This window comes from Trachemys scripta, chromosome 11 (assembly GCF_013100865.1).
Source record: "Trachemys scripta elegans isolate TJP31775 chromosome 11, CAS_Tse_1.0, whole genome shotgun sequence".
NCBI lineage: Eukaryota > Metazoa > Chordata > Testudines > Emydidae > Trachemys > Trachemys scripta.
The window spans coordinates 26,083,696-26,110,917 of NC_048308.1; the positions used below are offsets into that span (position 1 = coordinate 26,083,696).

General features: G+C 40.4%; 2 protein-coding genes across 4 annotated transcripts in view; both read right to left on the bottom strand.

Moving 5' to 3' along the window:
* Positions 1–12,220, bottom strand: part of CACNB4 (calcium voltage-gated channel auxiliary subunit beta 4) — a 200,627-nt gene extending 188,407 nt beyond the window's left edge. The window contains exons 1-2 of one of the 2 annotated variants that reach the window (XM_034785406.1): positions 12,018–12,220; positions 11,557–11,640 (exon numbers count right to left, since the gene is read on the bottom strand). In XM_034785406.1, the coding sequence (XP_034641297.1) occupies positions 11,557–11,640; positions 12,018–12,089 (156 nt within the window). In that variant the 5' untranslated portion in view covers positions 12,090–12,220. Of the gene's footprint in view, positions 1–11,556; positions 11,641–11,916; positions 11,993–12,017 lie in introns of those variants that run through there. The other variant, XM_034785407.1, reaches the window with a different exon arrangement.
* Positions 12,221–20,267: 8,047 nt separating this feature from the next.
* STAM2 (signal transducing adaptor molecule 2) overlaps positions 20,268–27,222 on the bottom strand; it is a 36,826-nt gene continuing 29,871 nt past the window's right edge. For both annotated transcript variants that reach the window (XM_034785400.1, XM_034785399.1), the window contains exons 12-14: positions 26,293–26,446; positions 24,392–24,561; positions 20,268–24,156 (exon numbers count right to left, since the gene is read on the bottom strand). In XM_034785400.1, coding sequence (XP_034641291.1) covers positions 23,940–24,156; positions 24,392–24,561; positions 26,293–26,446 — 541 coding nt within the window. In that variant the 3' untranslated portion in view covers positions 20,268–23,939. The remainder of the gene's footprint in view (positions 24,157–24,391; positions 24,562–26,292; positions 26,447–27,222) is intronic.

The window sequence follows — 27,222 nt, forward strand, 5'->3', positions numbered from 1 at the left end:
CAGCAAGCAGGTACACGACTGTCTTAGCCATAGGTGCTGGAACTAGGGGTGCTGGAGGTGCTACCACACTGCCTGGCTTCAAGTAGTTTCCATTATATACAGGGTTTACAGTTTGGTTCAATGGCTCTCAGCATCCCCACTATACAAATTGTCCCAACACCCCTGCCAGAGGTTAGGGATGTGGGAAAGTTGGACCGAATACGGAACAGGGATTTGAACTTTTGTCTCCACCTTTCTATAGCCACTGGGCTACAGAGTCACTCACTCTCTGTCTGGCCCAACGCATATTTAATTATAAATACACAGTGGAACAGCATCAACAGGAGAGACTGACAGAGCCCTGCCCCAGAATGTCCCATAACCCAATGGCTAGTGAGCTCATCTGGAAGGAGGGAGACGCGCATTCAAGCCCCTTCACATCAGGCAAAGGGAGGGATTCAACCTGAATCATTAGGCTCAAAGTTATAAAGGGACTGGAACCACCGACATCTCATTTTTTATTCTTTTTTTGCAAGAAAGGGCTTAGGCAGCTAAGCCCAAGAGATGGTCCATGGCTATGAATCCCAAGCAGAGGGAGGCACCTGCTTCCAATCCAAATTTAGGCACCTAAGGCTCTCTGAGGAAATGCCAAGGAGAGGAGTGTGGCCTCTGGACTAGTTTAGCTGGCTTCCTGCTCAGCTTGTTGGCTTTTGTGGATCCCATTTTTAGATGCCTCTCTCTCCCCATAAATTATATAAGGAGCTTGGGTGCCTAACTCAGGGCTGGATTCCTCTAGGCAACAAGATGCCTAAAAGTTAGGTGCTGAAATGCTGATCCCTTTGTGGGATTTAGCACTAAATTCTTTGGACAAGTAGTTGCATATTTAATTCGCTAGTCAAATGCTTAGTACATTTTAAATGCTGTATAAAGAATAATAATGGTCCATCCATGTCCAAAGGATGGGCATATTCTATAACAGTGATTTACATTTTAGAAATTAAGGAGTCATAATAGAATTGAGTTCAGCCTGAAATTCTAATATACTCTTTTGCAGATGTATATTTTATTTACCTAATTAGGGTTTGATCCTGAGAGATGCTGATTTCAATGGGAGTCCGAGTTGCAGGTGCCCAGTATCGCTCACAATCAGGCCTCATAGGACACCAAGTTGCTAAGGAAATTGATCTTTAAGAGAAAGTTTTATTAGCTATAGGCAAACTAGGCCACTGTCTATGGCGACAGATTTCTGGACAGCTGCCTAGCATAGCAAATTTTGCCTAGCTGCCCCTCTCTCATGACAGAGAGGCGACTAGGCCAAATTTGAGCATCATTGCAACCCTATGTGCTGATCTGTAATACCATCTACTCATGACAGAGGGATGGCCAAGCCAAATCTGCCATCCTACTCCTATGGGGGCAGGGGAAGGACAACGTATTGAACTTTTGCCTAGGGCAGCAGATTGCCTTGAGCAACCTCTGCCTAGGGAGCCAAGATTAGACCCTGACCCTCTTAGCAGGTACTAACAGCAGGTCCTTTATACTCTCTGGCCTCCTTTATACTGAGAAGGCAATAACCAACTCACATACATCAAGCCACTACATTACAGTGCAACCCTAATAACTACTAGGAAGACTTCAAGGCTTATAATTCAGTTCATAAATTGAGAATGAAAAATCTTGGCGTATGTAACTAGTCCAAGATTTTCAAAGGTGTCTGGTGATTTTGGGTTCCTCAGCTGTTGAAAGGCCAATTTAAGACACCACAAACAGGTCTGATTTTCAGAGACTGCATGCTCATCATTTTCTGATAATCAGACCACTTTAAGGCATCTCAAGTTGGGAATCCAAAATCACCTGACCTTTTTAAAATTTTTGGCCAAATACAAAGATATTTGAGTTTGGACACAATCTTATTTACAGCCCATCCCTTCGTACTGCTTGGCCCTTTAGTGAAATTTCAGTGACCTGGTGTCCAGGGCTGGTCCAGGCACCAGCCGAGCAAGCTCGTGCTTGGGGCGGCAGATTCTAAGGGGCAGCATTCAGTCTTCCATCAAATCCTACAGTGGCACGGCTGCCTTTTTTTTTTTTTTTGGTTCACTGCTCCGGCCGCCCTGCGCCCTAGTGTTTTTTGTTTGTTTGTTTTTCTTTTGTTTCGCCGATGACTTTCAGTGCGCCACTGCAGGGGGCAGCGGCGCGGAGGTGCCAAGTGGCGAGTGCCCTGGCTGAAGGAAACCCTGGCTGCCCCCCTTCTCTCTCTCCCACCCGCTAGCCAGGGTGCGCACTCCACTGCCCAGGGCATATCTGCAGCGCAGGGAGTCCCTGTAGCCAGAGTGAAGCCGCCGCCCGCCCAGAGGCTCACCTGCGCAGCCGGGGGAGAAAGCTGCGAGCCGCCAAGTAAGTGGCACCCTGTTTTTGTTTTTTGGTTTGCCGCTCCGGCCTCCCTGCATCCTGGTTGTTTTTGTTTGTTTGTTTGTTTGCTTTGTTTTTTTGTTTGGTTTGGTTTGGTTTTTTGCTTGGGGCAGCAAAAAAGCCAGAGCTGGCCCTGCTGGTGTCTACATCAGAATCAGAATCCACATTATGAGTAAAACTAGAGAGGAAATGGAACACTTTTGAAAAAGATGTTTACCATTTTGTGCCAGAAGCTCATTCATTTTTGAAAAATTTCAGCCAACTAGAGAGCTGGGAGATGAAATATCAGTTCAATAATAAAAAACATTTTTGTATCTTTTTCTTTTCTTTTCTCTATTTAATATTAAAAAAAGAAGGAAGCCAGCATACTGACAGCGATTCAGCATTATGTCTTTGCTACAGGATCAAGTTTAAAAAGAAGGAGATGGGCTCAGATGGGGCAAGTCTGTATTTTTAATATAAATATCTTAAAATAAGTAGCAAATGTGGCAAGAATATATATGAAAAGAACGGAAGAGTTCTGAGTGTAATTTTACACAAGAGCCACATGTGTAAATGGCACTTAAGAGCTTGATTCAAAATCCACTGACATCACTGAAAAGATTCTGATTGACTTCAATAGTTTTAGGAACAGGCTTGTACTAACTAAGGACCCTGATTCAGAAGAACACTCAAGCAAATGTTTAACTTCAAGCAGGTGAATGATCACAATGCTAATTCAGCAAAGCCCTTAAGCATGTATTTAAAGTTAAGCACATGCTAAAGGACTTTGCAAAGTAAGGACCAAGTAGAAGAGACGGGGCCAGATTCTGATCTTAGTTACACTGAGACTGAGCTACTCTACTTTTACACCTCCGGAACGGAGACCAATGTCTAGCCTATAATCCATGCCCCAATGAGCAGGGGGGCGCAGGGAGGGACGCCTGCAGCAAGTAAGGGGGGAGCGGCACGCAGGGGAACCACTCCCCGCCCCAGCTCACCTCTGCTCCGCCTCCTCCCCTGAGCATGCTGCCCCGCTCTGCTTCTCTCCCTCCCAGGGTTGCAACACCAAACAGCTGATTGGCGCCACAAGCCTGGGAGGCAGGAGAAGTGGAGCAGCGAGGGCGTGCTCAGGGAGGAGGCGGAGCAGAGATGAGCTGGGGCAGGGAGCTGCCACACGGCTCCCCGGGCCGGGGGGAGCTGCCGCGGGGGGCGGGGGAGGGGGGGTGCCTTGCACCCTCCCTGCCAATGAGCCAGATTCTAAAAACTCTTACTTGTATGAGGAAGGGTTTACAGGAACTAGACCTATGTTAGGAAAAAGATGCAGCATGACACAAAGAAAGGTGAGAAAAAGAGGAAAACTTACACAGAATAGGATCATGACCTTACCTTCATGCAGCACAAAAATAAATGCTACTGCCTTTTATAAGAATAAATGCATCAACTTAACAGACGTACAAGCGCTCAGACACCATGGTAATAAACATGGTATAAATGCATAGACAGGGCCTTATCTACACACTAATGTTGTGGCACTTTATACTAGTATTGTCAAATTAAGTATAGTGTATTTTGGACAAACTATAGTATAGTTAAGTGGTACAACCCCTCTAGCGCGGATACAGATATACAAGCATAGAAATGTTTATACTGGTGTACCTTTTTCCTCATAAGGGAAAGGCACCTTTCTTCCAATAAAACTGTGTCCACACTGGGGGTCATAGGAGTAGAACTATTTTGGTTTTCAAAAAAAAAGATTTAAAAAACCCTAACTGGAAGTTACACTGGTACAAAGTCTGTGTGCAGACCAGGCCTCAGATCGAACACTGAAGAAGTAGGTTTTGAGAAGTGATCTGAAGGAGAAGAGAGAGGCTACTGTGTGGCTACATGATCGAAGAAGCCATTCTAATACATGTTTCACAGTTTCACCAGATATGAAAGTCCTTCTTAGAACTGCTGTTTAAGGCACTTTTCCCTGGGGATTTCATGTCCAGGTTCTGCTGATGGAACTGCTGCTTTACAGTGTTTACAAAAAAGCTTTTGATTAGCATCCCATCAGGGCTTTTCCCCCTAAATGCTGTTACTGCATGCATAACAGAGACTTTAACGGCTTCTGGTTCACGTGTCTATGAAGAAATCACTGTAACATCTCTGCAGTTAATTTAATAGGCATCATTTGCAATAAAGAAGCAGGCGTTGCGTGTCATGCAGTTTTGATTTAAAATGGTTCTGTAGCGATAGCTTTTCAGGATAACTGTATTGTCTTGCAAGAAGCCATACTTGTCTCACAAAAATAAATTCTATTAAAAAAAAAAATCAGACCATGAAAATAGTTCTGACCATGAGTCAAATAAAAAAAAAATGTTTCCCTACAAATCGCACAGTGCTGGAACAACATTTGGAGATCTAAAAGCTTCCAAACAATGAATTATTACTACAGTATTTGCAACATTACAAGCACATGTTTTCAGTTGACCTACTTACTCCCCCATGCTAGCATGTTGATAATTGACTTTTGTCCCCTAAGGGGGTTCTTAAATATAATTGAGCAGCACCTGCTACATAAGAAGAACAGTTTTATACACTGATTTCTTGTACAAATATTGTGCTTAACAGCTTCAGTGCCAAACTTACTCACCCATCCTTGTTTGTGCCAGATATTTGATCATGTACTACCAAGCCATGCAGTGTTGCAATATCCATGTGTTCCAGCAAAGTGAGAGGATAATTTTCAGTAAAAATAGTTCAAAATATTTCTATTAATGAATTGTTTAATTAATAGTTAGTTATTTCCAGAAGAAACCTTTCAAGCTAATGGATCCTAAAGTATTTTGGGCCCAATCTGAAATTCATTGAAATCCATGGAAATATCCCATTTACTTCAGTAGGCTTTGGATAAGTCAGTTTATGATCTTACAATAGTATATAACATTTAAACTGGGATCACTACACTCATCAATAAAATGCCATTGCCTCTGAAACAGAAGAGAAGCTGTTCAACAATGCACTGAAAAACTACACAACAGTATAGGACAGGAAGTGAGCAGGAATATCATCTATTTTTAACTGAAGATAGAATCCATATCCCCAGAGGAGAAATATGGCCATCAGACCAGTGCTCTGAGCTTGTCTTTACAAATACTTAGTTTGCAGCAAGCTGAGGTGTAAATCTACCAGGCACTAGCCTGCTGTGCAGTAAGTGTCCATGTGGACCCTGCTGCCATGCACTCAAAGTTCTCTAGTGTGCTTTAATCTACTCCCCTTTCAAACTCCCAGCTCCCTGAGTTGAGGTCCTGCCTCAACTCAGGGAGCTGGACTTGATGACTTATCAAGGTCCCCTCCTGCCCTACATTTTTACGATTCTCTGAATGACAGCAGAGTCCATATAGACAGTTAGTGTGCTGCAGGGTAGCGTGCTGCAGGCTTATACCCCAGCTTGCCGTGAACTTAGTGTTCATGCAGACAAGCCCTAATACACTATTTTTATGAAAAGAGGCCTCAAGTTCAAAACAGAACTACTTACATGTGTAAAATAGATTATGGAAGTAAGTGTTTGTAGGATCGGGACCTTTGCAGGGCCCTGATACAGCAAAGCACTTAAGCACAGAAGTAGTCCAATTACTGTGTGTTTAAAGTTTAGCACATGCTTAAATGCTTTGCTGAACAGGAAGGAGGGTCACAGCATTCTATTGCCTTTCACTTTGTGCAGCTTATTTGTCCTCAGTAAAAGTTCTGAATCACACATTAAGCCATTTTAGGAAGAGAACGACCAGTTCACTTAATTCTATAAATAATTTTCATACTAGCCTAATGATTTTCAGCATATGGATATTTGTCTCCATCTGTAACTCATTTCATCTACTTCCATCATTATAACATTTATCATATGTTAAGAACCAATTATGGGCATTAATTGTCATAATTCCAAGTTTGTGATATTATAAGCAATATTTCTGCCATTACTGACACATATATAAGACTGAAAACATTTTGCTGATTTTTACCACTATTCGACAATCTGGAAAAAATGCAAATTAAAAAACGATCATTTCACAATTTAAAGTTTACCAAAAATGTTACTTTTTTTCTAAAGATTTCTGTAAGAAGAAATGTAAACTAAAACCAAAAAAATTAGCAACTACAGAATGGATCATCTTGAAAAGGGACCATCACACTGTTCTTATGCATTTCACACACATGCACAAATACAACAAAATTCCATAGTTCTATTGACATTGTGGATTTACTCCAGTAACTGACTGCAGTCTATAATACAGTTGAGGTATAGATCAGATTAGTATAAACTCTACTTACTGTGCTATTACTACACAGCTTGGTGATGCAGGTTAGAATTTATCTTTTAATGTTTGCATATAAAAAATTAAAACATTACAAAACATCTCCATTTTAACCTCTGCCAGGTGATATTTTTCTGCCTATGTCCCAGAGAGCCTGATCCTTATAATAGAAAAAAGAGGAAGGCTCCCAGTGACTGAGATGACCAACAGGATACAACTAATTAGTGCTATATATGTTATGAGTTAAAAGTTTCTATTCTCTTTCCTAATGAAAAGGAATTCAAATTCGAACCATAAAGTCTGAGAATAGTCACAACCAGTCTCGTTCTAGCACAAAGGAAATACGGGGAGCATCTTTGCGCAAAGGAAATGTTGTCTTGTGCAGTTAAATTGACATATGGGAAGGAATTTATTATAGTAAATTCATGGAAAGAGTTAATGTAACCGTTTCCTAAATGCCTGCTTAAAGTGAATTCTTCCACGCTCTTTCTGTGATGGGTGGGTGGGAGGCAATCTAAGAGTTATTTTTGTTGTTGAACTCATGCAGTTCAAATGAAAGCCTCTTACGGTCTTTATGAAATGAATTATTGAATCTCCCACTGTTTAAGGTTTCAAGTAAATGTGTACAATTTTTATTATTATTAATTATTATTATTATTTTAAATCTCCACTGTCTGTAATAACCTCTCAGAAGAGGACACTGTTTTCTCTATCTGCTCCCTTTCCATTTGGGTAATGCAGATTCTTTTAGTGGATTTATTTATTTTGCTATGATTTGAATGGATTTGAAGTAATATTTATTTAACAGCTTCAACCTATATAGCACCTCACTGTGCCAAAACGTATTGGATACTGGTGCAGAAACAGCAACCATGCCAGCACAGTTCTGGGAATAGCTTTAGTAACTATACTTGCTGCTGCTACTACTGCAGAGTTGGCAGAGAAAGCACAATTCATTGTCTTGAGACCCAGAGATAGTGGCCATTTTCTGGGAAATCTATTGGTGATAGAGTGGTGGATTTTAAAAAAAGCCAGTAGACTGACTCTGATTTTCAAAGTTGTGCATGCAGACCTGCAGTATTTGTACAAACAAATTGGGTATTTAGTCACGCAAGAGGCAAGCTAGATTTTTGCATGTGCAAATTCCCTACAGTGAGGCCAAATAGATGCACAGTTATGAGTTGTGCATGCAATTATGACAACTAAGCATGCAAGTTAGTGCATTTTTTGTGCACCTATATATTCACATGCGCAGTTTTGAAAAATCAGGCCTTTAGCATCTAGAAGACTTTTTCCAACACGGGCCCAGTTCTTTATCCACTGCACATTCACGGTTCCTAGTAAAATCAATACATTTTGGGTGTGCAAGACATACAAGATCTAGCATCAAACTATTATCAATTATAAATAAGATCAAAATGCCAGGCCTCAAATATTTGCAAGTGCCCCTTCAATAACAGATGTGTATTTCTTTAGTAGGGCATTATACGGGGTTTCCATGAGTAGAGCCTGAGACTCTCTGACTTGACTCCCGATGAGATACAGACTAGCAGCTATTCAGACATACTGTGGTTAAGAACTACACAAAGCACTGGAACATGAGAAACTGAACAAAGCACAGGGAACATTTCCACATTTGAACACAAATAAGATGTCAGATGCAATAGAACTCAATTATGACAGCTAGGTTGTTAGGGTCTGACTCACAGTTACACAAGTAGCCCCACTGGCTTCAACTGGGCAGTCATCTAAACAATCTAAACCATTGCCAACTCTCACAACCTTACTCCTGTGAGTAAGGTTTTGCAAGGTCAGCTGCGAAGGGCCCAATCCTGCATAGTGTTGAACACCACTGGGAGAAACTGAGTGCCCTTCACTCCAGTGGGAATTCAGCGCACACTGCAACATGCAGGAACACAGGAACACTCAGTTACCTGACTCTGCCAACCTAAAATGACAACAAATAAAATGCAGCCTTACTTCCACAGTCGATGTTTTAACATTACTCTGGAAATCCATTACTTTAAAGGATGTAACAGAAAGAATCTAAAAGATTCTCCCTGACAAGTACAGTAAGCACCCACACCCTTTCTGTAAAACCTGCTGAACTGGCTCAATCCATGAACATGGACTAAAATTGGATTCATGTATTTTTTTTTTTTGCAAATATTCTAATAATTTGGCTTCAAGTCATGTTAAGTTTCATGTTCTTATCTCTCTTTTGTGCTACAGTGATGTCTCATGCTCATTTCCAATGAAAACAAGGATTGCTAACATGGAATTGCTGTCATTCTGGTTTGTGCAGTTGAATAGAAAATATCACAAAGCAATTGGAAATGATTACTTCTATTGGTTATATATTTCTCTTTTCTGTGAGGCTATCATGATTCACCACTTCAGTATCCTGCACGACAATACAGTATAGTTAAATGAAAGACGTTCTTTCCATGGCAAACATCCCGAAACTGTTCAGGGCCCAATCCTGCTTTCCCTGCCCTCCCACTGGGAGTTTAGCATGTGTAATGAATGCGGGATTAGACCCGAAAACAAGAAAACTCTTTAGATATAAACAAAGAATGAACAAACCATTTAAGAGACTGGCATTTTATAATTTATTTCTTTAAAATTGTGTTTACTGAGTAGACATCACATGAGAGAGAATGCCAAAGCTTCAATTAGACCATGGATGTTAGTTTTTATTGGGGCAAGTTATATTGGCACAAGCTAGCAGCCAACAATGGAAAAGTGGAAATAGAAGGCAAAGGGTGAATATAGACAGGAGGATGTCACCTAAATTGCTCCTGTGACATCCTTGTCGTGCCAGAAGGAGGAGGATTATTGCTGGAGGATAATTAGTACCTGCAGGTCTAAAACTAAAACATCGTTGCCAACTCTCACAATTTAGTCACAAATTGCACAATCTTTGGTGTTTTCCTTAAAGCCCCAACTCCTGGAGTGAAGTAACTAAAAAAAAAAAAAAAAAAAAAAAGCTGAAATTTTCAAGTAAAGTAAATTTCTAGCCCTTATGGTTACACAGAATAACTTGAAAACATGACCCAATTGTATCCCAATAGCTCAGAAACTAAAAGACACATACAAAGAACCCAAAGTATAATATTAAGATAATCTTTGAGCCAAACTCACGATTTTTTTTTAGGCCTGACTTGTAATTTTTGAACACCTGTTGTTGGCAATACTGCATAAGTTCAGATCCAAATCCAACTTCACCCAAAGTTTTGGGGTGTTCAGATGCAGGTTTGACTCAGATAAATAGCCAGTAATTACACTTTCTATCCAATAAAATGCTGCAGCCCTGACCCTGCAATCCAATCTGCGTGGGCCCTACGTGGGGCTTTGCACAGACATAAATGTACCCACTACATAGATATGAGTACAGCATTAGGGCCTAGCAATGCAAAAAAATAAGTGTTGGTGTCTACAAAATACAAGCAAGCTCCAATGCAGCAAAATCCACTTTTTTTTCCAAGTTAATTTTCAATTGTAATTTGCTTCAAAATAAAGTTGCAAGGAAATCCAGACAAAAGTATCTGGGGCTGCTTTAAAAATGTCTCCAATGATTTATTGAGCTTAGTTTATACTGAAGTGGCTCATAGCCTAAAGAAAAAGGCTGTTTCTTATGAGAACAAGAGGGCAAATAACCTTTTGATGTTAATTTCAAATCCTGCTGCTGTAATGTTCAGAGTTTATGGAACAAAAATCAGTAAAACACAATTATTTTCTCACAAGTTATTTTTGGATCATTTAAGAGAAAATTACATTAAATTATGTCTAATATGTGCTGAACATGCCAGTGTCACTAGATATATAAAATAATAAACACTATCATTTATTTTCATTCACAAAATAAGTAGGAAAAAATAACAAACATGTGTCATAGCTAAAAAACAAACAAAACAAACTTCTGTGTATATTGTATGGAGACCCTAATATTTCAGGTGCTTCAGCTTGGAAGTGCTGAAGTTCCCTAAATACACTTAAGCTAGCAAGTAGGGTCTTAGAAAACAGCAGAATTCTTCAATACACATAGGAGAGAGGGGGAGGAAATTTGCCTTCAGGCAAGTCTAAATAAAAGGACTCTGCAGTCAGCATTCGATACAACGGGCTGGATGTGACCCAGGTTAGCTCAGGGCATCTAGTAGCCCATCTTCCTGCTTTTTGGCTGAGACGGACTCTAACAGACAGCATCGCAAAGCCGAGCGGTTTGTCAACCAGCAATTTCGAGAAATAAATACTCAACAATTGGAAAGAGTTAAATCAGAAATGTTACCAATTCTTGTGCACTTACTAGTTTAACCAAGGCGAATCCAAGTCAATGGGAGCCATTCCCTTTTCATTTCCACTCTCACTCCCTTTACCTTGTCCCAAATCTTTGGGGAAACAGGGAGCTCCAACCGCCCTTATCGAAAAGCCCCTCTCACCCAAATCTCAGTTATGTTTCTGGCCCGAAAACTTACTTGATTCCTCTTTACCCAAACTCTTGTTTACCCAAAGGTTTCTAACTACACCTGAGATCTTCAGATCGCCCGGGATTCTGCTGTGTAAATCTATTTCCGTGGGGACCTGTCTTATAGCAAAACGAATACAGACTAAACGACTAAAACCAAAGCAAGTTAAAGCCGGAGCGAAGACCTGGTTTGCAGAGGGGGAAAAACCCGACAAGGCTTTTAAGAGCTAGACACTACGGGGTGAAATATCCCACCCCTTTCCCGGGTGCAGCAGGAATCCCTGCGACAGGCATTTCCCCAAAGAAACGCGATTCTCGCCCAACACACCATCCATGAGCCAGCCCGCACGTTGACAGGCAGCGGCCAGCCGGGCTGTGCGGCCACCGCCTCCTCCCCACGCCGCTTTCCCCGGGCCCGCACTGTACCTGCCGGAGGATGAAGCTGGTGGACGTTGTGCTGCCGTCGGATCGTTTCAACCGGCTCCGCCGGGTCGCCGTCCCGCGGGCCACCTGCACTCGCCGAGGGAAGAAAGACAGGTCGGGTCACAAGAGCGGGCGGCGGGGGAGCCGGCGGGGACCCCGCTTCGCCGGGGCAGCGCCCGGTCCAGCCTGGCCAGCGCCGGGAGGGGAGCCGGCCACGCTGCCCGGATACACGAAGGGCCGGTAGCTCAGCCCGGAGCTCTGGTAACGGGTCACCCCCTAACCCAAGCCCGCTGGCCCTGCCCTCGCCCGCCCCAGCCCCTCCGGGGATTGCGGGAGCGAGCGAGGCTCCAGCCCAGCACCCACCGCAGCCATTGCAGCCCGGCGCCGAGGCGATGCTCTCCAGCCGCCGGAGCCCCGAGCTGGGAAGGCGGAGAGCGGAGCAAGGGCGGAGGGAGGGGAGGCACCTGGAAGATGGGGGTGTGCAGCCCGTCCGCCAGCCCGTTCTTGCTGTGGGAGGAGGGCGGGTGCTTGGACATGGCTAGCACAGCATAGCCTCTGCCCCGGCTCCAGGCGCGCTGAGCGGGCTGCCAGCCAGCGGGGCGAGCGCTGCCTTCGCCTCCCCCTGCCCACTTCAGTCAGGGCTGCCTGGCTGCGCCCGCGCCCGACAGCCTGCCCTGTGCTGCGTGTGCGGGGAGCGCTTCCATCGCCGCGCCTTAAAGCGACAGCGTCTCTTTCCCAATCACTGGCGCCACCCTCGTGGGGGGATAGAAGAAGCCAGTGAGTTCTTTTTTTTGGGGGGGGGGGGGGGGGGGAGGGAAGTTTTCCCTACCCTTCCCCCTCCAAAACAGGGTGTTCACTCTCCAGCTGTAAATATCCAGTAACTTCCCAGTCCCCTCCCCCCATTTTCCTGTAGTAGCACCATCATTTTTTTTTAATGGAGCTATACATATCTCATAGAGCTGGAAAGGACCTTGAAAGGTCATCAGGTCTAGTCCCCTACCTTCATAGCAAGTACTGTCCCTGACAGATGTTTGCCCCAGATCCTTAAATGCCCCCTCCCCCTCAAGGATTGAACTCACAGCCCTGCGTTTAGCTGGCCAATGCTCAAACCACTGAGCTATCCCTGCCCCCAGTTTACCATGACCTCTATGTGTGGCACACACCCATGCTCCCCAAAAGCGCACACACTGTAAAGTAGGTTCATCCACCTCCCTGCAATGGGAAATGTATTTTCTTCTAGCTCCTCCTCTAGACGATCTTTACTAATACTAGTACTAACCTTTCTAACCAGATTAGCATGCACTAGTGACCTTGCTCTGCAACTCCCAAATATTTATGCATCTCTTGGTAACTTCTCTCTCTCAATGCTCAATAACCCTCCAGCCCAATGGAATGTATGCCCCCTATGCATTTTCCATGATTTATTATTATGTATTTATTACTTACGCTGTAAGGGCCCCATTATGCTAAACATCCTACAAACGTATAACAATAAAGACAGTCCTTGCCCTAAAGAGCTGTCAATGTATGAATAAGATGATAGACAATAGGTAAAATCACCAGCCAAAAGTAACAAAAGATACCAGATTAATATTATAATTTGTTATAATAATTGCCATGTGGCAGTATTCCCCTAGAGCAGTGGTTCTCAAACTTTTGTGCTGGTGATCCCTTTCACATAGCAAGCCTCTGAGTGCGACCCTCCCCCCCCCAAATTAAAAACACTTTTTAATATATTTAACACCATTATAAATGCTGGAGACAAAGCAGGGTTTGGGGTGGAGGCTGACAGCTTGCAACCCCCTCCCCCCCCATGTAATAACCTCATGACCCCCTGAAGGGTCCCGACCCTCAGTTTGGGAACCCCCTGCCCTAGAGCCACAGACTCAAGCTCTTAATGTGGCTTTTAACCAGCCCCATGTCTAGAAATCTCATAAGTAAGCCAGTGCTCCTGCACTCGGATATGCACCCCTGTGAAGTGCCACTGAAGTCAATTAGTGGGCAAAGGGTCCACTCAAATGGTTCTCAGTCCAGGGATGGGGATAATTACTGCATGAAGCTATCACTGCCTCTAAGGGGTTTTTGGCACACTGGGCAGATTGGAAAAGGCATGCACACACACCACAGTTTAAAAGAAAAATCAAGATTGAGCACTACTGCTTTAAAAGAAGTCAAAGATTTGATATGATTTGTTATTAGACAGGTGGGTTGTACAGCAGTGGCTAAACAGTTGTTCTGAATTGTGGTCATTTTAATGCACCACAAAAGAAGGGAATAAATATATATATTTACAGTGCATACACACACACACACACACACACATAATGAATGCTACAGCAAAAGATGCTATTGGCTTGCAGATTTGGGGATCATTGATAAACCTGCTCAGGAAACCAAATTTGCATTTTACAATACATTTAGAATTTTCAGAATTTTTTTTTTCATCCTGAATTGGGATGAAAAGACAAAAAATTCAAAAATTTTCACAGAACTGAAATCCTGCAATAATTTGTTTTGGAAGCACTGAAATATGCTCTGAAACAAAATATGCTATGGGCTCACCACTGCTATTAAGTGGTGGGTATTCCTGAAACTGAGAAGAATCATATCAATTTCAGTCAGGAGCTTCCAGGTCTTCTAGGATTCCTGGCTCAATGGCAGCTCCCACCTGCAGTCTTCCTCAGAGATAGTGATTCAGAGGGCTTCCAGGCTCCTGGACCTCCCTTTTCCCTAGCCTGTCTGATGCTCAAAGCCTGGGGAGCCAGCTGCCCAGAGAGTTGGTCAACCTAGGGAGCCGGTGCTGGAGGCTGGAAGCCCTGGGGTCCCTGGTCCTCAGACAGTCTTTCTGGGGATGCTGGCTATCCTGGAACCACAGACCCTGGAAGTCCTGGGAATCAGGATCCCAACTCCAAAGCAGTTCTTCAGGCAGTATGCCAAAGAGCTGGGTGGGCAAGCTGGCAAGAAACCTGGCTGGCACACAAGTTTTGAAACCCATGTTCCACTGGAAGATTTGTCAAAACTGACACATTTCCACTAAATGTTTTGCTTTCAACAAATTGGTATTTTCCCAATGGAAAAACATTGTCAGAAAATTTCCAACCAGTTCTAGTCACCGATGATAGACACGCAGGATGAAATTCTGAATAGAAAGAGTTGAAGATGCCATGCAGTAACTTCCATCAGAGACTCATTAAGGGTCTGGGTATGCACAGTGGGACCTGTTGGACCTCTCTGAGCTTCCTTTATGTTGCACAACACAGGAGAGTTAATTGCTAGTCCACCTTTTCCAGACCATGTGGTCGGAGAGAAGCCCTGAACTAGAAGTTTCCTGTGTGAAAAGCGCACAGGCTGAGGGAGGAAAAAGGGCAGAAGGCATGTTTAAGCAGGTGGATCTGCTGGAGTTGTGTGCAAGTGATAGTGAGAGAGAAGCCCCAGGCAGCTGTTTCTGGGAACAGGGCAGAGGTGCCTGACCTAAGGTTCCTGCTAGAGGTTGTTGCTACCTCTGCTCAGGGAAACAGGACATGTACATTAAGAAATTACCTGACCCCACATCAATTTTTATGCCAAACAACAAAGTGACCAGCAAGGCCCTGAAAACCTGCTACTGCTCAGCAAAAGCGCAACACTATATATACACAGTGGGAATACCAGATGCATGTGATAACGGTGAATTCTGAAATTACACACAGCACCCTCCTGTAAAGATTTCTATTGTACTAGTAATGCTTATTCTTAAATTCTGCCTTTCATTTTACAGTACCTCACACACAAATTAAAACATCCCAAAAAATGTTGTTGGCCCAGTCCTGATTGGCAGCCCCTGCATAGAACCACAAGTGACCTTGCAAGGCTGGCTTTTCAAGGCAAAGGCAAAGGCAATGTACAGTCATACGCTCCATATCTTGTACTTTTATTGCATATGGTGAAATATCCAGTTACAAATTTGAACTTAAAATATATCTATCTTGGGAACAGGCTCACCAGCAATACAACTACATATAAGACTTTTAGGCAGAGTGAGTAGTAAACTCAAACTTAGTAGGACAAAGCATTTTTGCAGGACAAGGGACAAGCACTTGATGATGTTAATAGGAAGGAGTGACAGCCGCTATGACCACAGAGACAGTACGTGTGCTATGTTATATATCCACACAAACTCCATCAGTTATGTATACTTGATAGAGAGCATAATTGTAGGAGCTGGATTTTATAATGTACTATGAGAATTAATGTATGATTTAATTTCTTCCTGTCAGCCACCCCTTTTGAATAGCAGAAAGGAATGACAGACCAGAACAATCCTTATGAGTGATTATGGTCACCCTTTTGTTTTAGAATAAGTTATAAAGCTACTATGGTTTCCTATATGTATTACAAATTAGGAAGTAAGAGACAGGATTCTCTATTGTATCTATGTTAAGAAGTATCAGAGGGGTAGCCGTGTTAGTCTGAATCTGTAAAAAGCAACAGAGGGTCCTGTGGCACCTTTGGGACTAGCAGAGGTGTTGGGAGCATGGGCTTTCGTGGGTGGGAGCCTCACTTCTTCATGCATCTGAGGAAGTGAGGTTCTTGCCCACGGGGGCTTGTGCTCCCAGTGCTTCTGTTGGTCTTGAAGGTGCCACGGGACCCTCTGTTGCTTTTTATGTTAAGAAGATTAGAGGAATGTTGAGGGCCTGAAGCCCCAATGTGAATTGTTTTAGTTATAAGATTTAGCAAGGCTTGATTTACAATGTATTCTGCTGAATATACAATACTGCTATCTGTATACCTTTGAAGGTTTCTGTAAGAGATTGTTTGTGTGAATGAGGCATGCATGCATCGGAAAAAGATAAGGTGTGAAAGCCATCACAAATGTCCAGATGGTCAAGAAAAAGTGAGAGACTTGGAAAGACCAGGAGACAATCAGAAAACATCCGTTGTATCCGATGTTAAACATGTTAGCAGCATTGACGACCTCAGAGGTGAGGCAGACACCCCCGAAGGCGAGACAACAAATAAGAGATAACGATGGGAAGCCCGACAATAACCATCAAATGATAACACCACTTAAGGACTAATGATGACAGGATGACATTGCAAAATGCATGGACTCAAATGGAAATTTACAACTATAAAGCTGGGGTGTTTTGCCATGGAACTCTGGGTTCAGTCCTGCAAAGCCTCGGAGCATCGGATCGCGACCGACAGAATCCAGCTCCACACTCGTGCTCAATCTAACTGGCCATTAGATTGACTTGAGTTACAACAGACTGGTAACTATGAACATCACTGGCAGGACTATGTGTGTGTATGTGCGTGTCTAAAAAGCGTATGCTAACTGTGGTATTCTCAATAAATGCTGTGTATTTACCTTCCTCTATAAAGATCCCGTGTGCTTTGTATGAGCATAACATAATGTGCTGACATAGTAGGGCTGACATTGCATATCACATTTCTGCTGTTACTAAATCATTCCATCTTTAATGCCCCTGCTTACATTAATCCCAGAATGCCTTGATGGAACAAATGTATTTCATATGTGCTTTTTCATATTAAGTGTGCATAGTTTCAATTTCTATTGTTGTATGCAGTGTTGTTATAGCTGTGTTAGGCCCAGGGTATTAGAGAGACAAAGTGAGTGAGGTAATATCTTTTATTGGACCAACTTCTGTTGGTGAGAGACAAGCCTTTAAGTTTACACAGAGGTACTGAAGAGCTTTTCAGGGAGAACCAATCCACCGATATGATTTGCATGTCCTAGCCAGTGAAGTGGCTGCATGCAAACTCTCACTTTCTGCTGACCTCTAGCTTCAGTTAAGATTTATTTAATTTAGGCATTTAGGGTTTTTTTTGTTAGCTTTCCTCATTATATTGCAGAGCAGACTGCTCAGATGCAATTCCTATGAAGTTCAGCAGGAGGAAGAGGAGCAGCTGATATGAACCTTCTGTTTTTCCAGACTCTAGAAAGAGCACAGAATGTCTGAGACACCATAGTGCTCCAGCAAAGTTCAGGCATTAACACTCAGGCTGATGTAGCCAAAGGGTGATATGGAAATAGCACGTGATGGCAGATTATGAAAAGATTTTTAAACATGGATGTAGCTCCAACATAAAGAACAGAAAAATTGTATTGAAACCATCAAGTAATACAATTAAAAATGTCTGAGACATTGAATCAGCCTTCAGAAAAAAAAATAAGTTAATGTTTTATCCACTATATATCTTGTCCAGCTTTTGCACTGCACTTCTTTTAACAGAAGAGACATCAGCTGGGTGCATTTATATCCAGATTAAAACTACTGTATTAAACCAAATGCAGATATTCATCTCAAATGTACCTAATTTTGAGGGATGTTTTTTAACAATACTCTGCTCTCATACAAAGTTGATGTCACTTGTTGAAAATTATTTACAACAGAAATAAACCGATGTTATTTACAGTAGCGAATCATACAGCATTACATTTCTTACATGAATGATACCTTCTTGCATACTGGATCTTCGCTGCACTGTGTCACATTCAGGGCTTGGTAGGTTGAAGTATGAATGCAGATGCCTGAGGTAGGAACTTATCTGGGAGCATAATTTAGCCCACTGACTCTAAAATTGTTTATCTGGAAAGAAAATCTGGCCACTTAAAATCTATGGTTGTTTGGCCTTCAACTGCAATGCTATTTAGTGCTTCTATAGCATCCTCCACCACAGAATATTACTTCACAGGCATGAGGTAAATTAGAACACTATTAATTCCAATTTATAGAGCATGAAAATAAGGCAAAGAGATTAAGTGATTTGTTCAAAGCTGCACAGGAAATCTGAAGAGTTGAAAACGGGACCCAGGTTTCCTGCGGCTTTACCTGAAGCACATTACACCTCTGACTGAAGTGAGGAGGGGAGGTGTGTACCTACAAGATATTTGCCACTAGACAAAAAAAAGACAACCCATAACTGACACCTCCTTCCACACTCTTTGGGAATAGGATTGGGTTTTTCCAGCAAAACCAGTATTGAATGTGTATTCTGACCAGGACTGAGGGGGAGAAGGGGAAAGGAAGCAAAGTTCACAGAAGATATGGCAGTATCATGACAGGTACATTTCTCAGAGGACAATGGTAACAGTTTTACTCACATTTACAAATATATTCCTGCCACTTTTCACCTCCTATGGGCAATTTAAAATGTCAGTTTTCCTTAGGAAAACACTATTTTTAACATCTGATACTTGTGGGAAAATGGCAAAGGATAGAAGCCAAGGAACGTTTTGCAACAGATAACAGTTTTAAGATATGTCATCCTTTGAACCTAGAGAGTAGGCTTTTATTCAGTAGAGATTAGCCCTACATTTAATATGGTTATGCAATGGATTATCTAGATTAGTTTTGTTAATTCACTGTTTATATTTTGAACAATAACTAGCAGCACATTCACTGACAGAGGAAATATGCCCTTTTTAATTTTTCCCCAACGTATGCCAGGCAACGTAAGACCCTACAGACATCTGGTAGAAAGCAAGCAGAGACCTAGTATAATCAGATTGATTAATGTCCTCTATGCACACAAATTGCAGATTTTAGAATTCCTTACATTAAATTAGTTAGCCTGGCTTCTTTGTCCAAGATGAATGTGGTGCAAAAAGTGAATAGCATGAATGGTGAAATCTAAATTAGATTTTTAAAATTCAGTTGAATCTAAATTGATAATATTAAGGAAATGTTTCTTTAATTATGAATCTTAACCTATCTCATGGCTTGGCTGACTTCCCACATTAATATACTGTCCAGGAAATCAAGACACTAGGGAATTGTCCAGATTCACTGTAGTTTATCAGTTTCACATTCTCTCTCTCACCTTAGCAGTGTGGATTGAAAAACCATTGACAGACATTTTACAAAGATCCTTTAAACACTTCTTGTGCGGTTAGGTTTTTAAGTGCTTTTTGTTCCAAGGCTTATATTTGGGGCCTAAAGTGACCCGACACTATCCCATGAAAGTTACAAGTGACTCATGATAATACAAGTAAGTGATTGACAATATATGTTCCAGAGACTTACAGCTAAAGAATGACTCATAGGAACATTTTGTTTTCAGGCATATCAGGCTGGTGAATTACGTAGTCCTTGTGGCACATCTAAGGCAGGGAACAAAAAGAATCTTTGGACCATGAGGTTATTTCCTTATTGTGTTGGCTGGCAACCTCATTTTGGTTAGATGGGTATCAATGGTGGTCTAAAGAGAGTTTCTATTACTTATAGAGTACTACTCTTAGCTTTTACTTTTAAGATTAATAACTGAATTTTAGAAAAGTGGTATTTTTCTTATGTATAAAACCTAGTATAGTGATTCTCAAAGTTTTGTACTGGTGACCCCTTTCACATAGCAAGTCTCTGAGTGCAACACCCATTCGCCCCCCCCCCCCCTTATAAATTAAAAACACATTTTTTATATTTAAACCTATTATAAATGCTGGAGGCGAAGCAGAGTTTGAGGTGGAGGCTGCCAGCTCATGACCCCCAGTTTGAGAACCTCTGGCCTAGCAATATGCAATAAAACTGAATATAATATATAGTTAGGACTATAGTTATTCCTCACCCAAACATGGATCAACCACCAGTATGTAGCGGTATTGTGTGTCAAACGTACTATAGCTATGTTATATATGTATGCAAAAAACCAATTGTGTGACTTGGCAGAGCTACATATTTCTCTAACTTTGAAACAGACAGAAAACTTTCCACTGTTTGTTAAACAAATTTTATTCACAAAAGGCAATGCAAACATACTGTAGGCAAAAGGCCAGTTGGTTACTCCAATGGAACAAATCTATTAACACTCCAAATTCCCTGAAGACAGTATTTTCTATAAACTGCAATCCCCTTCTCCTTCCACCCAATAATCTTTTACTTTAGATAAGCATTTAAACTCCTCAGTTTAAATCTAGACAAACAGAAGCAGCTGGAGCCTAACCTGCAAAATGAGTTCACAGATTGCATTCAATCACACTGCACTATGGAAAAGCAGCTCACCAGGCAGGGTGAAAGTTGTCAGAATCTCCACTGACTTCAACAGTGCAATGAAAATTTACACTAGCCGAGGATCTGCCCCTTTTTATTTCTTCTTCCCTTCATCTATTCAATCTTTGAAATTATTTTGATCTTTTTAGCAATCAGTTTCATGTATAATTTATCTACTGCAAGTGTAGAAAATATCCTACAAGAAGATTCACTAAATTTATAGGTACCAATCCTGCTCATATTTAATATTGTGGTGTAGAAAAATGCATAGAGGTAAGTACGGAAAAAGGCTCTTATAGGAAAAACAGTTACAATAAGAGAATAGAGCTGCATTTATAGCCACCACCAGCTTTCTTCTCAAAATGACTACTGCTCATTGAGTTGTACTACTCCAAAAGACAGCAGCTACGAATATGAAAGTCCACTCATCAAAACAAAATGAACACAGAACATGTTTTAAGCTTTAACAATTACATTAATTACCAATTTTATTTTGGAATACTGGAATTTCTAAAAACAGATTTATTAAATAGACAAGGTGCTTGCCAATTCAAAGATATCTGAAATTTTAAAATCCTTTAAAACGTTCTCTGCATGGTGATACTACAGATAAATGATGTCCTCACATATTGTTCAAGTGAAAAAGTGACATTTTTACACAAGTTTTTTTAGCAGGTAGCAAACAACTCAAAGTAGAATAAAGTTTATGCAGTCTGTTTTTGACACCCATGAAACAAAGTTAAATACAATAATAAAATTCTCATTTTAAAGTTGCAGAAACTTCTATTTTATATGAAAAAGCAGAAGTTATCTACTATTTACTCCTGATATAAGACAGCAGGTATAAACCTAATGTAGAAATCTGAAGTTAAACAGTTCCTTTGGCAGCATATTTAACTACAATCAGACCTTAAAAATAAATATGATTAGGTATAGAAGAATGAAGAGAGAAAACTGATCCCATTAACACCAAAATCCTCTAAATACACAATTTTAATAACAATCAAATATTTTACACTATCTACAACTTTCAGAAATGCCTATGATTTGGATTACAAGAGATTATAGGATGCCAAATCCTGCAACATCAAGTGTCAGGGGTTTCTGTTTTGTTTTTAAGTGTGTATATCTATATATGCATGTGTATAAAATCTCAGACACAAATGGGTATATACACTATTTATACTTCATATATTATAAAGAACAAAATTTAATCAAACACTTTAATCTAACTCAGAGCCAACTCTATTAATCCCAAATTAAGATATTGGGCAATATTTATACTGTCTCAAAGACTTTGAATCCAATAAAAACTTTCCTTATATTTCAATGACAAACATGAAAAACCTTCATAAATGTTAATGGGGTTTAATTTGATTAAATTATTTGGAACAAAATAAGTCCTTGAATACAAATTTTCAAATAGCAAGAATTTTACACAGCAGCTTTTGAAATGAATTTTCTTGGTTCTCCCCCCCCACCAAAAGAACACAAGGAATACATTATCAAAATGCTTTAAAAAGGTGTCATATTAAAGCACTTTACATTTATACTGAACAGCTTCACCTGGAAGGATAATGCCAAATTAAAACACTGGAGAGGAAAAACTACAGCTCCAGTTACACAAACTTGAGTTTCAAATGACCAGATACTGAATACCTTACTGTTCCAACATGAAGCTACATCTGAACAAGATCATACTAAATAATGTATTTAGTAACAGTAAGACAAATGGAGGTGGCACTGAACAGATAGTGAGTTTTATTTTGGGAGAACACAAGGAAGATCTACCATGTAACAAGGTCTCATTTGGTAGAAAACAATGTACATCAAAACACTCATTTGTGGACATGCTTTCAGATTTCCATGCATTTAACCAAGGTATTTTGTTTATCAAAAACTTATATAAATCCATTATTCTTCCCAGTCTAAATGTCGGCCATTCATAACAAAATTAAAAATATGAATAAATATAATCATATTAAGAAGCCAAGTAGGTAACCTGGAGGAGAGTGATGTGCAAATTTCCAGAAGTTAAAATAATAAAAGGAAAGAAATCCCATATTCTTGGAAGATTATCCAGCTCTTGTAGTTCATTTACTCTTTTACAAAAATCACCCATAAAAATTAAGTGTCAGGAAAAGTCTCCAGATCTTGTTTCTTTTCCACTGAATGCTACAGGTCCTCAGGTATGAGGCGATTCCTTTTTTTAAAAGGCCTGCTTGTTATTTTCAGCGTGTATCCATTCCTTATATCCAAAGAGTAAAACAGTCCCACTAACAAAGGACCTTTGCTTTGGATCCACAGTGGTATAAGTATACATTCTCAAATGTATTCATTTAGACAAGTGAACGGTGACAGTGAGAAGAAAGCCTAAAGACGAGAGCTTTCTGGTCCATAAAGCTTTGTGCTCCTGAAGCTCACCTCCACCATTTTCAGAGCAAACAAGGCAGACTCCCACAGGCCCCTGATAAACAGCACTCCTGAGCCTCTCTCTAACCAAAGGGAATGAGACAGCTCTCCCACATTTAAACAACAAAGACAGATTTCACAAATTGCCAGCTAAGTAACCTGCAACCTCAGAGCACCTGTTACTCTGCAGCATCCCCTACCCACAAGATGCTGGCAGTGCAACCCCTTCTGGAGAAGGAGCAAGAGAGGCTCCCTAGTAGCAACTCCCCCCACCCCCCCCAATTCCTTGTAAGGGAAACAAAAGACCCCCTTGGAACACCAAATCAAGTCTGGCAACAATCCAAAAAAACCTAGAATTTTCATATTGTTGTATTTACATGGTCCTCATTGCCATAATATCAAGGAATAGTCTCCCTCTCCATTCACACTTGCTTTATCATGCAATTGTTCTATTATGCAATGCATCCCATAAAGCAGAACTGCTTATTGTGCAACAAACAGAACTATAATTTGTCTAAATCATTGGGGTTTGTTGGAAGAAATACTACTGAAGTGAAAAGATGCTCTAAAACAATGGAATGGAAAAGACTACAAAAAGAACAGATAAAGCAACCTAACTAGATTTTAAAGCACCCTCTCAAGTTTCCAGAAAAAAAGGAAAGGATTCTCTTATTTGAGTTTAGATTTGAGAATGATACTCCATGAGATTGAAAGTTTTAGCTGATGGAGGCTACTTAAGTGGGGATTGAAATCATTTATGATTTTTTTTATATCATTAGCTCAAACTGTCTTTAGAACGATTCTGAACTGTCGAATTTGAAATACATTTAACTCTGAAATAATCGCTTAGATTTATAATGAAGCAAATTGGATTGTTTATTTTAATCAAGGGAAAGTGTACTTGTATACCAACGACAGGCTATTTAAATCATGAGGATCACCAACATTTACGAATGCTTTTAGGAATATGAGCTTGGTTTATTTTCAAAGGAGAGGCTGTGGATGGTAATTTGTTTGTTGTTGCGGAACTGAATGAGGTGGAAGTGCCACAGGATAGCCTGCTCCTTGCGGCAAATTAGATGAAGAGTTCTGATAAGCTGACATATCCACAGACATTCCCATATGCTGGGTGTAAGTAGCTGACTGAAGGCCAGAGTTCTGGTTCATGTATCCGGAGTTTGCCACAGAATCTGGTCCAGAACTGCAACAGAAAAAAATCATTTTAAAACAGTGATGGTTATGATTACCAAGTTCATTTGCGTATCATACTATAAGCCATTTCAAAAGTGATTTGATTTTTCACATTTCTGAAGTAACAAAAATAGAACAAAAATTTTTAGTGACATTCAATATTCATTAAGAATTTACCCACCTCTAGACTTTTAATCTATCTGGGGGAAATCAAATCTTATATTAAAGTCTTGCTGAAGTGTTACCTTAAATATGAAGCTTGAGCAGGCTGAGTTGCTCCTGAAGAATTTATAGTTTGAGGCAGGGACCTCAGTTGGCCCATCTGATCAGGTCCTAGACTGTAGCCTTGAGGAAGAGTGACTTGGTGCATACCCTGAACCATGTAGTTCCCACCATGTGGTTGTACAGAATATGGCTGTAAATGAAACAGAACACACACCATGCATCAACTATCTCAAAGAATGGAACTCTCCTCCCTTCCCCCATCTCCCAATAATGTAATGTGGGTGGATGGGAATTTAACAGAAGATTAACAAAGTTTCTGGTACACAGTATCTGTGTACCAGAAACTTTGTTAGAGGAAGATCAGGTGATGTTCATTTGAAGACATTTCTAGCTGCAATAAGGTATGCAGCTCCCTCAGATGATAAATGCACTGCCTACATTCACACTGCCTCATTTTTCTAACTATTCCATCCTTAATTTGCACTGTTGCTATTTCAAATCACACTGTAGGCAAATGTTTTCAGCAGGAGGATGTGGTGGTGATTTTTAACCTGTACCTCCTTTGTATATACACTCTAAGAGACTTTGTAAGTTAGTATACAACAGGAAAAAAGTTAACCTTGCTATAAGAACCTTATATTAAGTCAAGAAATGCAGAAATTAACACTAAGGAGGCACAATTCCCATTTGACAAAGGAGAAACAGAAGCTGAGAGACTGTTTATCAGGTTATTCATACTGGTGAAATGTTGCTTCTTAAAGACATACTTAAATTAAAAGAACATTTCCACTGTGTGTTAAATGGCATGTATCTTATGTAAATAACTGATTTTTCTTAACGTCTTTACAGTTCAAGCCACAGGCAGGGTAAGCCAATGCAGTATACACACAAATCAAATATGAATATTGCACACATTGGTTTTGGAATGAAGTATACATACATACATACATGGAAATACATAACTTTGTGCAATACAACTGTGCTTAGCACCATTTTGCTGTTTTATCCACAGCAGGAAGCAGTATCTCAGAAGAGATCAGCAATATTAAAAACTCCAGCTGTCTCATATCCAGAATTTCTTTTCTCCCCCGAAATATAATGAATTTTTCATCATTTTCAAGAGTTCAAGGCATGGCATAATAGTTAAGTGCATCTTCCTTGATGTGGCAGTTGCTATGGTAACTATTCTTTTCACACTGAACAATTAACATTCATTTAAAACCCACCTAAAATATGCAGGCACATTCTACTTTTTCTTTCTAAGTGTCTCCTTTAAATACTCCTTGCCTTTTCTCCATTTTTTGCTTTCATAAATGAACATACGTTGGGCAGATAAGAGTTCATTCTGAATCCAATATTGGAGTTATTTAACCCACTAATGCACAAAGTGCTTGTTACTTAAGAGGGGGGAAAAAACAGATAGTGATAAACCCAAAGTGATACATCCAAAGCAGAATTACTATATCTGGAAAAAGTGTACTGTCCTAATGATGCATACCATATTAGAAAGTTCAATCATGTCCCTGAAAATAGATAGGAGAGTAACATTTTCTTTTGGGATTAAGGAAGGACATATGACTCAGTAAATCTATCCATCTGTGAAACACACGAGTGTAAAAAAATTTTTTTTGTTGAGTGACTGTCACTGAGAAAACGGGTTAACGAGGTTGTTAAACTTCAACAGTCAGAATACAACGTCCTTCTACTAACTGTACAGCAAAGATTAACAATTGCATTTTAGTGCTAGAAGATACCTATTTTGTTCTAGTACATTTTATTCTACAGGATTTAATGATTATGAGGAAACATCATATTGTTTAGAAGCTAGCAATAAAGCCTGTTCTCCTTTATGCCTTGTTATCACCCTTTAAAAAGAAGATGCATATTAGGAAAGCCTCTGTTTTCTGGAAAGGTTACTGACCTGCACTGGAACACCAGCTGATGTGGGTGGATAATGTGCTGGAGGATGGACCTTTGAATAGGCTGAATACATAGGCGCTTCATTCATCAGTTTATTACAGAGTTCCAAGGCTTCTAGAACTTTCACATTCAATTCAGATAATTCTGAATGTTTCCTAATTAAAAAACAAACAATTTACTCAAAGCTCCTTCAGAGTTACTTATGCCTCTGGGTATTTTGCAACAGTTAAACTAAGACTGTGCTTAAAGAGCTTCTTAACTAATAAGAAAATTATATATATATATATATATATATATATTTTTTTAAAAAAAAAAGACATTTATTTGTATTTTTAAGATGTCCAGCTCCATTCCCAGTTATCATACTGATGGAACTTGGGAAGGTAGGCAAGAGAAGAGGTTGGGGATCCTTCTCATAGTCAAATTGAAAAAGCAACTCTGTCAGTCTCTCTTTGCTATCTTCACCTTTTACCCATTTATCATCAAGTCTCCTCAAAGGTCTAGGAGAAATCACTGCATTTGAGTACGTTCCCTTATCGATAACAGTAATCAGCAAATTGAAAATTAGGCTCAGATAATTTTAGATGTACTGCTACTGGTGTCAATGAAAAACTGCAACTGTACATTCCTCCCTATTTAGATTGGAAGCTCTTTAGGGCAGGAACTGTATCTTATTATTTACTTTTACAGTACCCAAAACACAACAGGGTCCGGATCTTGTTTGGGGCCTTTAAGGCCCTACTAAAATGAAAATCAAACTAAATATTAAAAAGTTAAAACAAATAAAGAGTGAGCTTGTCAATTTTCTATTCTATAAGATTTTCTATTTTAGGTAGGTGAAAAAGAGCACAGGTATAGTAAAATGTGGTAATCCCATGCCCAATCTAAAGCCCTCACAAATAAAGATGAAGCCTATGTAACAGTGTTGTAC